This window comes from Neoarius graeffei, chromosome 27, assembly GCF_027579695.1.
Source record: "Neoarius graeffei isolate fNeoGra1 chromosome 27, fNeoGra1.pri, whole genome shotgun sequence".
NCBI classification, from domain to species: Eukaryota; Metazoa; Chordata; class Actinopteri; order Siluriformes; family Ariidae; genus Neoarius; species Neoarius graeffei.
This window is the reverse complement of record NC_083595.1, coordinates 1,918,068-1,930,641: the sequence shown is the minus strand read 5'-3', so window position 1 is coordinate 1,930,641 and position 12,574 is coordinate 1,918,068. Positions and strand designations below refer to the sequence as shown.

Sequence of the window (12,574 nt, the reverse complement as noted above, 5' to 3'; positions counted from 1 at the left end):
TACAGTTATAAACAGGAAATTTGTGTGTGTGCGCGCACACAGAATTCAGTGGTACAGGAGGTGAGACAGCAGTTCAGTCCGTGGGTGTCTCAGGTTGTGCGTCTCTACACTGAGAGCAAACACCTTGAGCTCGAGTGGACTGTGGGACCCATACCAGTCGAGTGAGGACACGCGCACGCACACTCTAATTTGATGAAAAGCAGAAATGTACAGAAAACACAGAATATTTAAACACCTTCGTTTTTCTCACACACGCATCCTTTAATTACAAGTGTGTGTGTGTGTGTGTGTGTGTGCGCGCGTACAGCAATGGTGTTGGAAAGGAGGTGATCACTCGACTGGACTCGAGCATTGAGACTGAGGGATATTTCTACACCGATTCTAATGGCAGAGAAATCCTGCAGAGACGGTAATGATAACTCTCTCTCACACACACACACACACACACACACACACAGTACAGCTCAGGTCACATGATTTTACTCTGTCTAATCAGGAAAGACTATCGCCCCACATGGGACCTGAAACAGACGGAGCCGATTGCAGGCAACTATTATCCGATCAACACCCGTGCTTTCATAAAGGTGTGTGACTCTCAGGCAATTTATATTTTATTGATTTATTTACAGAATGAATACATTACATCTGGTTTGCTACTCGACAGGATTCGCCCATCAGTTACGATTGCGCGAGTAATTGGTTGGTTGTTTTTTTTTTTGCTAATTATCTGGGCTTTTAGTGTGGTTTTGAGCGATGCATAGCGTCACTCCTTCCCAAAACCTCTCCCCCTCTCTTGCGTCTCTCGGAACCTGTTTATTATGTGTCTTGACACCATTCCTCTTTGTGGTCTCACCCACAAAAGGCACCTCCATCGTTATGGCCCCCCACGAGGACGATGCTTCTCCAACCTCACTTACCCTTCAGCTACCTCCACTGACACCTTCTGGATCACTGCTGGACTATGGAACTGCCAGTCTGCCACACAGAAGATGTAGCTATATCTGTCCCTGCTGAACTCCTTTCCAGCTGACTTCGCCTCCGCCTCCCTCCTGTCCCTCCACATACTTGTACTGACAGGGACCTGGATTTCACCTAACACCTGCAGCCCTCTCCTTCTCCTCCTCTCACACCCCTCGCCCGTCTGGTTGTCATGGTGGTAGCACTGGTTTGTTGATTTTCTCAGTTGTGGAAGTTCTCACCTCTTCCACTCTCCCACCTCTCCATCTCCTCCTTTGAATTTCATTCTGTTTCAGTCTCTTCTCCTGTTAACCTTTTGGTCGTTGTTGTTTATCGCCCTCCTGGCTCTGTGGGATGTTTCTTTGATGAAGTGGACAGCCTCTCAGCTCCTTCCCAGAAGATGGCACCCCACTGATACTCCTGGGAGACTTCAACCTCCACCTAGAAGCCTCTCACTCTGCTGCCTTCCTTCCCCTACTCCACTCCTTTGATCTCTCCTTGCTGAACTCCTTTCCACCCCATAAAGCTGGTAACCTTGACCTGGTCTTCCTCAGAAACTGTTCTGTCTCAGATCCCACAGTTACCCCTCTCCATCTGTCTGACCACCACTTCATTTCATTCTCCCTCCCTCTTCCTCTCCACTCATCATCCCCCCTCCCCCACTGTTACAGTCCATTGAAACCTCCGCTCCCTGTCTCCGTCCTCTCTTGCCTTCTCCATCACTGCCTCCCTCCCCCCGTTTAAGTGCTTTGCCCGTCTCCCCACTGAATCTGCTGCATCCTCCCTGTTCTCCTCTCTCTCCTCATCACTGGACACATTATCCCCTCTTGTTTCCAGGCCAGCAAGATCTTCCCCTCCTCGTACCTGGATGTCCGAAACACTTTTTGCTCCGACAGAATCACTCTGTGCAGCAGAGAGGACGTGTAGAAAATTCAGGGCCCCTGCTGACCTGTCCTGCTACCAGTCCCCCCTTGTTGAGTTCACAGCCTCGCTCAAATCAGCCAAGATCAAGTTTTATCACTCCACAATTCATACCTCCATCTCCAACCCTCATCAACTGTTTGTTTTCTCTTCTCAACTCCAGCTGCACCTCAGTCCTCCATCGCTACAGAGGAATTTGCGGTCTTTTTTTGAGGAGATCATCACAACCTTCCACAACTCCTTCACCACGCCTGCCACCCCTTCCCTACCCTTCCTATCTCTTCTCCCTTGCTGTCTGCTTTTCCCCTCTTTTCACTCCAATATCTCCCAGCTCCTGCTCTCTCCCTGTCCAACCACCTGTACCCTTGACCCTATCCCCTCATCTCTCCTCCAGACTATTATTCCTGACATCCTCCCATTTATCGCCTCCCTCATCAGCTCCTCCTTGTCCTCTGGATACTTTCCCTCCAGCTTCAAACAGACCCACATCACCCCTCTGCTGAAAAAACCCACCTGAGACCCATCTGTCATCCAGAGTTAGTGCCCTATTTCTCTTCTACCCTTCCTGTCCAAGATGCTTGAATGTGCTGTTGCTAACCAGCTCTCCTCTTTTTCTCTCATGGAACAACCGCCTGGATCCTCACCAGTCTGGTTTCTGAGCTGGACACTCAACTGAGACCACACTTCTCTCCGTCAATGAGGCACTTCATGCAGCATGTGCTGCCTCCCTCTCCTCTGTCCTGATTCTCCTTGACCTTTCTGCTGCATTTGACACTGTTGATCACTCCATCCTCCTAATCAGCTCGAAGGGTCTGTGGGACAGCCCTAAACTGGTTCAAGTCCTCCCTCTGTGGTCACTCCTTCCAAGTTACCTGGTCTGGTACTGTATCAGCTCCACGCTCACTTACCACCGACGTCCCTCAAGGTTCAGTCCTTGGTCCGCTTCTCTTCTCCCTCTACACCCAGTCTCTCAGCCTGATTATCTCTGCTCATGGTCTATCCTACCACTGCTATGCTAATGACACCCAACTGTTTCTCTCTTTTCCTCCTTCTGACGCACAAATCTCCGCTTGCATCTCTGCTTGCTTGCGTGACATCCAGAGCTGGATGGACAACCATCACCTGAAGCTCAACCCAGGCAAGACAGAGATAATCTACATTCCTGCTCCATCCTCTCCACCCCTGGACATTATCTCCCTGGGGGACTGTAGACTTCCCTAGGTGTGGGTGGAGCACAGAGGACGGCAGGACAGAGATCAGGTTCAACAAACAGTTTAATTGTTTCCACTTTTCAGGGGACACAAGAGGTTTCAACCAGACACACGCACACACACACACAGGTGTCTGGTTCGGGAGAGATCTCCTCTGCTCTCGCTCTCCCTCCCTAAATAGGGCGCGGTCCCTGGGAAGACACACAAACACAGGTTAATTGCTCTCAGGTGAAGTGAATCTGCCACTTACCTTCCCCGACTCCGCCCTCCTGTCACAGACCGGTGCTTGACCACGCCCCCGCTGCCACATACCCCCACCGCCCGACTCAGGCCGGGCAGCCGTCCGGCCCGCAGCCGACTCCCCCCCCCCTTGACGGGAGAGGAAGTCCGCCACGACCATCTGCGCCCCCGGCCTGTGGACCACCTTGAAATTAAAGGGTTGGAGCGCCAGATACCAACGGGTGATCCGCGCGTTGGCATCTTTCATGCGGTGGAGCCACTGGAGGGGCGCGTGGTCCGAACAGAGGGTGAAAGAGCGCCCCAGCAGGTAGTACCGGAGGGCGAGGACCGCCCATTTGATCGCCAGGCACTCCTTCTCAATCGTGCTGTAGCGCCCCTCACGCACTGACAGCTTCCGGCTGATGTATAGGACCGGGCGATCCTCCCCCTCCACCTGCTGGGACAAAACGGCCCCCAGCCCTCTGTCCGACGCATCCGTCTGTAACATAAAAGGGAGAGAGAAGTCAGGGGAGTGTAAAAGTGGCCCCCCACACAGTGCAGCCTTTACCTCAGAGAAAGCCCGCTGGCACTGCTCCGTCCACTGGACCGGATCTGGCGCCCCCTTTTTAGTGAGGTCAGTCAGCGGGCTGGTGACGTCCGAATAATTAGGTATAAACCTACGATAGTAGCCAGCCAGCCCCAGGAACTGTCTCACCCCCTTTTTGGTCTTGGGCCTCGGGCAGGCCGCAATCGCTGCTGTCTTATTAATCTGGGGACGCACCTGCCCGTTGCCCAAGTGGAAGCCCAGATACCGTACTTCCACCCGCCCAATCGCACACTTCTTTGGGTTGGCCGTGAGTCCCGCCCGTCTCAGCGACCTAAGGACGGCCCTCAGGTGTTGCAGGTGCCGCTGCCAGTCGTTACTATAAACGATAATGTCGTCCAGGTAGGCGGCCGCATAGGTGGCGTGGGGCCGGAGGACCCGGTCCATCAGCCGCTGAAACGTAGCGGGCGCCCCAAACAGCCCAAACGGAAGTGTGACGAACTGGTGTAAGCCGAACGGTGTGGAAAAGGCCGTTTTCTCCCGGGATAATGGAGTCAAGGGGATCTGCCAATATCCCTTCGTTAAATCCAGTGTCGAGTAAAAGCGAGCCGTGCCTAGTCGATCGAGCAGCTCATCAATGCGAGGCATTGGGTACGCGTCGAATTTAGACACCGCGTTGACTTTTCTATAGTCCACACAGAACCGGACCGAGCCGTCGGCCTTGGGAACCAAGACCACCGGGCTGCTCCAGTCGCTGTGGGACTCCTCGACGATGCCCATTTCGAGCATGGCCTGAAGTTCTTCCCGAACCACCTTTTTTTTGTGTTCGGGTAGTCTATAAGGGCGGCTACGCACTACCACCCCCGGGGGTGTCTCTATGTGGTGTTCTATGAGGTTAGTGCGACCGGGCAGGGGCGAGAACACATCCGAAAACTCGGCTTGCAACTGGGCGACCTCCGTGAGTTGGGTCGGGGAGAGGTGGTCTCCACAGGGGACCGGAGAGGTACATGATGCCAAATTCCCTTTTTGAACCTCCGGCCCCAGCTCCGCCTTCTCCGGAACTACCGACACCAACGCCACGGGGACCTCCTCGTTCCAGAGTTTGAGCAGATTGAGGTGGTAAATCTGTAGCGCCCCACCCCTGTCTGTTCGCCTCACCTCATAGTCGACATCCCCGACTCGCCGTGTGACCTCAAAGGGTCCTTGCCACTTGGCGATTAATTTGGAGCTCGACGTGGGCAAGAGTACGAGTACTTTATCTCCCGGTGTGAACTCTCTAAGGCGCGTACCCTTGTTGTACAGGCGGGCTTGCCGTTCCTGGGCCTGCCGCAAATTCTCCTGAGTTAGGTGGGTGAGCGTGTGGAGTTTTGCGCGCAGGTCCATAACGTACTGAATTTCATTCTTACTCTGTGAAGGTCCCTCCTCCCAATTTTCCCGCAGCACGTCTAGGATGCCGCGCGGCTTACGCCCATATAATAATTCGAACGGGGAGAACCCCGTGGAGGCTTGAGGGACCTCTCGCACTGAGAACAGCAAGGGTTCGAGCCACTTATCCCAATTACGTGCGTCCTCACTTACGAATTTTTTAATGATATTTTTGAGGGTGCGGTTGAACCGTTCTACTAAACCGTCCGTTTGTGGGTGATATACACTGGTGCGGATCGGCTTAATCCCCAATAACCCATACAGTTCGCGTAGTGTTCGTGACATAAACGTAGTGCCTTGATCAGTCAGAATCTCTTTCGGGATTCCAACTCGGGAGATGACGCGGAAGAGTGCCTCTGCAATACTGCGTGCTGAGATATTGCGCAGAGGCACTGCTTCCGGGTATCGCGTTGCATAGTCCACTAGAACTAATATAAAGCGGTACCCTCGTGCTGACCGATCTAATGGCCCGACGAGATCCATCCCAATTCTTTCAAACGGGGTCTCGATTAACGGTAGAGGGCGCAACGGCGCTTTTGGAATGGCCGCTGGATTTACTAACTGGCATTCGCGGCATGCCGTACACCACCTACGGACATCGCCGCGAATCCCCGGCCAATAGAATCGGGCCATTATTCGGGCTAGTGTTTTATCCTGCCCTAAGTGTCCAGCCATGGGATTAAAGTGAGCCGCCTGGAATACTAATTCCCGGCGGCTCTTTGGAATCAAAAGCTGCGTGACTCGCTCTTTAGTTTGAGTGTCCTGCGTCACTCGGTATAATCTATCCTTCATAATCGCGAAGTAGGGGAAGGACGGGGTGGCGTTCGGCTGGAGCGTTTGACCATCGATTACTCTCACTTGGTCAAACGCATGCCGCAGAGTCTCGTCTCGCGACTGCTCTAATGGGAAATCCGCGAGGGATTCCCCAATAGAGAGAGGAGGAGCCGGTGGCTCCTCACCCTGACGCGGAGATGACGTAGACGGCTCCGCGACAGCTGCTCCCGCCAAAACGACACCGGGACCTCCCCCTGTCAACTGGCAGGACCCACTCTCTACTAGGCGCGTCATTAAACCCCGAAATCCCGGCCAATCAGTCCCCAAAATTAACGAGTGGGTAAGGCGAGGATTAACCGCCGCCTTCACTATAAATTTTTCCCCTCTGAAAATAATGTGGACCGACACCAAAGGGTAGCTGTGAACATCCCCGTGCACACACAAAACCTTCACCCCTTGTGCTCCCCCCAATGCCTCGTTTTGAACCAGGCTTTGGCGAATTGAGGTCTGATTACAACCAGAATCCACCAATGCCTGATATGTAGCCCCTTGGATACTCACCGGTATGCGATACGCTCCGGCCCGATCGAGGGCGGCCTCTGGCGCGTCGGGGATCCGAACCACCGCGCCCACTTCCATTGCTGTGCACTGCTGTTGAAGGTGGTCCGGTTCCCCGCAGCGCCAGCAAACCGGCCCGGGCTTCCCCTCTGCACCGGTGCTCTGGGGCTCACTCACCTGAGGTGGGGGAGAGACAGACACAGAAGGGAGACACGGGAGGGCACCGCGGGTGCGGCGGGCCGGCAGGGGTGGTGCCGGCCCCCGCCTCCGCGGTGGGGGAATGGGGCGAGGACGGGACACAGAAGGAGGGGAGAGAGAGAGAGAAAGAGAAGAGGAGAGAAGAGATGTCGACATCCGCTGTCCTGCCGCCGAGACAGCCGCCAGATGATCCTCCGCCAGCTCGACTGCCTGATCCAGCGACGCCGGGCGGTGGCACTGGACCCACTCCGCGGCTCCTGCTGGTAAGCGGGCGATGAACTGTTCCAGTACCACCTGATCGACGATTCCCTCGGCGTCGCGATCTTCGGCCCTCAGCCACCGCCAGCAGGCGTCCCGGAGCTGCTGGCCGAACGCGAACGGGCTGCCGACTTCCTCCATCCGCAGCGCGCGGAAGCGCTGGCGCTGCTGCTCCGGCGTGCGCCCCACGCGCTGAAGGACAGCCCGGCGAAGGTCGGCGTAGGCCAGCCGGCGATCGGCGGGGAGCTGTAGTGCAGCCAGCTGCGCCTCTCCCGTCAGGAGGGGGAGGAGGCGCGCCGCGCGCTGCTCCATCGGCCACCCCGAGGCTTCAGCGACCTGTTCGAATAACGTGAAGAAAGCCTCGGGGTCATCCTGCGGGCCCATCTTAGTTAAGGTGAGGGGAGACGGGCCCGCGGCCGGAGCGCTGGTGGGCCCCGCCGACGCGAGGAGACGCCGGAACGCCTTGCGATCTTCTTGCTGGGCCAGCACCAGGGCATCGAAGCGCCGCTCTTGTTCCTTTCGGAGTGTGATGAGCGCCTGGTGCTGGCTTTGCTGAGCCGTGGCGAGGGCGTGGACCAGGTCGGTGAACGGGGAGGATTCCATGGGGCTGCTGGGTTGGTGCTCCATTTCCCGGGTTTCGGCACCACTGTAGACTTCCCTAGGTGTGGGTGGAGCACAGAGGACGGCAGGACAGAGATCAGGTTCAACAAACAGTTTAATTGTTTCCACTTTTCAGGGGACACAAGAGGTTTCAACCAGACACACGCACACACACACACAGGTGTCTGGTTCGGGAGAGATCTCCTCTGCTCTCGCTCTCCCTCCCTAAATAGGGCGCGGTCCCTGGGAAGACACACAAACACAGGTTAATTGCTCTCAGGTGAAGTGAATCTGCCACTTACCTTCCCCGACTCCGCCCTCCTGTCACAGACCGGTGCTTGACCACGCCCCCGCTGCCACAGGGACATCTCTAGGTCTCCTTCACCCAGTGTGAAGAACCTAGGGGCTGTGTTTGACTACAAACTCTCCTCCTCAGTGAACATCGCTGCAGTGACCCGTACGTGTAGATTCCTCCTCTCCAACATCCAAAGGATCCGCCCTTTTCTTACCACCTGCTTTACTCAGCTCCTGGTCCAAGCGCTGATCCTCTCCTGCTTGGACTACTGCAACTCTCCTTACTGGCCTTCCAGCTTCTGCCATCAGACCTCTGCAGCTCATCCAGAACGCTGCAGCTCACCTGGTCTACAATCTCCCTCGTTCTTCCCATGTCACCCCTCTGCTTGCCGACCTACACTTGCTACCTATCGCAGCTTGTCTCAAACTTAAGACATTGGTGCTAGCTTACCAGGCTCTGAAGGGGTTAGGGCCAGCATATCTCCAGAGTCTGATCTGCCCCTACACACCAGCCAGATCCCTATGCTCCGCTACTACTGGCCACCTGGCCCCTCCTCCTCTCTGCTCTTGCCCTGCCTGCTCAAGACTGTTGTCTGTCCTGGCTCCCCGTTGGTGGAATGACCTTCCCATTGAGGTCAGAACTGCCGACTCCCTGACCACCTTCAAGCGCAGACTGAAGACTTGCCTCTTCAGGCTGCACCTCTCCCCTTCTTCCCTGCCCACCATGTAACTGTGTTTTGGTCGAGACCAACCCAGGCTGTGTACGGTCTCACCTGGGGTTAGCTGGTTTGAGTTATCTGTTTAAGTTGTATTTTATATGGTTGGTTTGTTTCCCTGACTGTTTGAGTATTGATACTTCAACAGTATAGTACATGATGTTTTGCTGTCACTGGTTCACTTGGCACTAGAACTTTCTTTTCTAGAGGTTCAGCACTTTGTGTTCCTGACTTTTGCACTCGTTGTATGTCGCTCTGGATAAGCGTCTGCTAAATGCCATGTAATGTAATGATTTTATGCTTAATTGGAAAAATCATGTTTTTATAAATTTATTCATATAAACAAATAATTTTTGTGTGTGTAGGATAAACAGAACCAGATGACGGTGGTGACTGATCGCTCTCAGGGCATCAGCAGCATTTACAATGGTTCCCTGGAGATCATGGTGATTAATTCAGGCTTTGCCCCCAACACTAGAAAACACACCCTGTTTTAACATGTGTTCTAACAAGTGTGTGTGTGTGTCAGGTGCACAGGCGTTTGCTGTATGATGATTATCGGGGTGTGGGTGAGCCTCTCTCTGAGCCAGGAGACTACTTTGATGGTCTGTCTGTGCGTGGACGCTTGCTCTTGGCTCTGACCCCACCCAACACCGCAGCCGACACCCACCGCCCACTCGGCCAGGAGATGGTGTTCCAACCCATGCTGTCCTTCCAGCAAGGAGCGAGACACAGCACCACACCACAGGTACATCACTTTACAACACACTCAATCGCAGCATGACGGAGGACGAGACGGAGGGGTAGATGGGGGACAGCCAGAGATATCCCATAATATACTTGAGTGGCCACTCGCTCTTTCCTTCTGGTCCAGTTAGACACCATATTGGTCTGCTGATTCTTGTCATATAGATCCCATTGTGTATATTGCGATTGAAAATAAGTGTTTTAACACTGAGATAATGAAAATGCATGACTGAGGGTTTGTGACTCTGAACGTGTCGCACAGGCGTCAGCGAGTGCGTTTTTATACGTTTATAGCCAACAGGAAAGAAATCCAGGTTTGCTGAACTCTGTGAACCCGGATATGATGACTGGTTGGACTGTCGTGTTTTACAGTAGGTCTTTCTGATTAGAGAATTCTTTCAAGAGCCCTTTGAGACTAATTACCTGAATGCGAGCAAGCAGTTGCGTCTCGATTATTTTTTTTATTGTAACAGTGCAGAAAAACACCCGTTAGAGATTAGTAATAGATTTTCTGATCAAAATATGATAATGCTCAGATCATTTACATGCGTAACGGCAAATCAAACATCTTATTCTCACCAGACATTACAACAGTTTATTCTTATCAGTGTCCTGTATGAAAATCAGCAAAAACAATGTTTTGAACTTGAATTCTTACTTATGGAACGTGAACCCTCTTGATTTCCTATCCACGGGGATCCGAACAATCACACCTGACTCCCCCACCCATCTCTCTCAGTTCTCAGGGTTGAGCTCAGCACTGCCCCCTGCTGTTCATCTGCTCACTCTGTCTCAGTGGGATCAGGACTCTGTTCTGCTGAGGCTGGAGCATCAGTATGAGAGTTCAGAGAGCCACGCCCACTCTCAGCCAGTCACTGTCAGTCTGCAGGTAAGACTTTAATTCTCCATTGTTTTGAACTCTGCCCTACCCCATTAAACATTTCTTCTGTTTTTGCATATTGTCACATTTAAATGCTTCAAACAAATAAGACAAAATGCAATTTTTCAATGATCATTTTATTTATTGAAGAACATTTTTTTTCCAACACCAACTGGGCCTGTGTAAAAAGTTCACCAGATGTAAAGGATAATTGGGTTCAGTTAGACGAGAGACACCCAGGTTTGATTACTGCTAGCCCTGATCTGGGAAAAACCAAGGCAAACATCATCTGCAGACTTCACTCAGCTCAGGGAAGGTCAGCATTCATGATTCCACTATGGGAGAGGTGCAAGACCACGAGCAACGTAAAGACTCGAACCACCTTGATGGACCCCAAGCCTTTGGGATAAGGTTCCACAGGCTGATGGGTCAGTGGTGATGGTGTGGGGAGACTTTGCTGCCTCAGGGCCTGGACGACTCCTCATTACTGACAGAACCATGAATTCTGCTCTCTAGCAGAAGATCCTGAAGGAGAACGTTTGGTCATTGGTCTGTGATCTGAGACACGTGCAGTTGGGTTCTGCAGCAGGTCTACGTCTGAATGGCTCAGAAGAACAAAATGAAGGTTTTGGAGTGGCCTAGTCATTGTCCGATTAAAGCTCGTGGAGATTCTGGGGCAGGACCTTAAATTCATCTCCAAAATCAATTCTACAAAGAAGAGTGGAACAAAGTTCCTCCACAGTGATGCCAAAGAATGATCTCCAGTTCTCAAAAGCATCTGGCTGCAGTTGTTTGTGCGAAAGGTGGCTTTTTAAGTTTAGTGGGGCAATTACTTTGTCACATGGGTGATGTAGGTGTTGCATAACCTTTTTAAAAACTGCTTTGTGTATGGCAAACAAGAGGGGAGGCTTTTTCACCGCACTGTACAGTGTGTCGTCGCATTAGCTAAGCTAGCGGTTAGCTTTGTAAATATACAGTTTAATGATGTCAGCTTGCTACTTTTTGTTTTCAGAACTGTAGACTTTAATATACTGTAGCTGTGATGTGCTAACCTGACTGTGACCTTGGATCTTGTGTGTAGAAAATGTTTTCCACTCTGGCGGTAGTAGGCGTGTCTGAGTTGAGTCTGGGGGCCAATCAGTGGAAAGAGGACATGAAGCGCATGCAGTGGAAATCCAACAGCAGTACAGACACACACACACACACTTTTAAAAAAAATTTGACGACTTTAACAGATGAATAAGGAATGTTTTTAGTTATTGTATACAATATTAGTGTGACTAGATCAATTCATTTTATTTATTTACAATTCTTCATTTAAACTATTGACATGATACATTATCCTGTTAATAATAATAATAATAATACGGTGCTGTAGGTGAGACAGTGGAGCCCCTGCGTGAGTGCCTGGGAGACCCCTCACCGTGGGAGATCACACTGAAGCCCATGGAGATTCGCACCTTCCTGTTGCAAGTGCGCCCCAGATAAAACAACCAATCACAGAGCTCCGTCACTGCAGCAGCCAGTGAGTTCAGTGCCACAGCAACCAGCCAATCAGAGTTCAGCACAGACACAGCGTTATTGACACACACATGCACACGAGAGTGTTTTGTGGTTGATTTGTAATTTTCCCCATTCGCTTCATCTCTTCACTGCACAGGCCACTTTAATTCTGACGTGGGTCTGTGTGTGTAAATGCATTTGTAATTCTGTGTTTCAGTCCTGTATAACACATTCACTATCTCTGATTACATACAAATATATTACCCAGAATGCACTGCTCCTGTTCCCACTCAAACAGCTAAACGAATAAAAGGAAACTCCACCCAGATCACAGCAGTGCATCGTGGGGAAATAAGTGTGTGTTAAACAGTATTGGAACGCAGTCCTGCGGTTTAAACCCTGTAGAAATGAGTGCTGGTGCTATATTTTTGTAAGTCTTTTAAAATTTTCCACCTTTTTGAAACTATGAATAAAATTTATGCTTTAAAGTGTAGCGGTGCTGCTCATGCTTACAACATTAATCGTGCTTTATGTATTACTTATAGACAAAAGACGATGCATACATTCAGTCAAAACAACTACCATAAAAGCAGAACCATGGGGAGCAGCGTACAGCTGATGAGTCCAGGTTATCGGGTCCGAGTAAACAAGTAGTGTTCTGTGGGTCGAGATTCCCAGTCAAGTAACTTCAGAACATGGTGAATAAATATAGATCTAAAACGTGTAATAGATGTTTATTTTATGGCATTATGTGAAAGTAGACGTGGTT

At 51.6% G+C, this 12,574-nt stretch overlaps 1 protein-coding gene across 3 annotated transcripts in view; it reads left to right on the top strand.

The window, feature by feature from the left end:
- man2b1 (mannosidase, alpha, class 2B, member 1) overlaps nucleotides 1–12,293 on the top strand; it is a 36,317-nt gene extending 24,024 nt beyond the window's left edge. For all 3 annotated transcript variants that reach the window (XM_060912071.1, XM_060912073.1, XM_060912072.1), the window contains exons 16-23: nucleotides 43–161; nucleotides 308–409; nucleotides 497–584; nucleotides 9,041–9,121; nucleotides 9,205–9,423; nucleotides 10,162–10,311; nucleotides 11,384–11,486; nucleotides 11,681–12,293. In XM_060912071.1, coding sequence (XP_060768054.1) covers nucleotides 43–161; nucleotides 308–409; nucleotides 497–584; nucleotides 9,041–9,121; nucleotides 9,205–9,423; nucleotides 10,162–10,311; nucleotides 11,384–11,486; nucleotides 11,681–11,790 — 972 coding nt within the window. In that variant the 3' untranslated portion in view covers nucleotides 11,791–12,293. The remainder of the gene's footprint in view (nucleotides 1–42; nucleotides 162–307; nucleotides 410–496; nucleotides 585–9,040; nucleotides 9,122–9,204; nucleotides 9,424–10,161; nucleotides 10,312–11,383; nucleotides 11,487–11,680) is intronic.
- The last annotated feature ends 281 nt before the right edge of the window (nucleotides 12,294–12,574 follow it).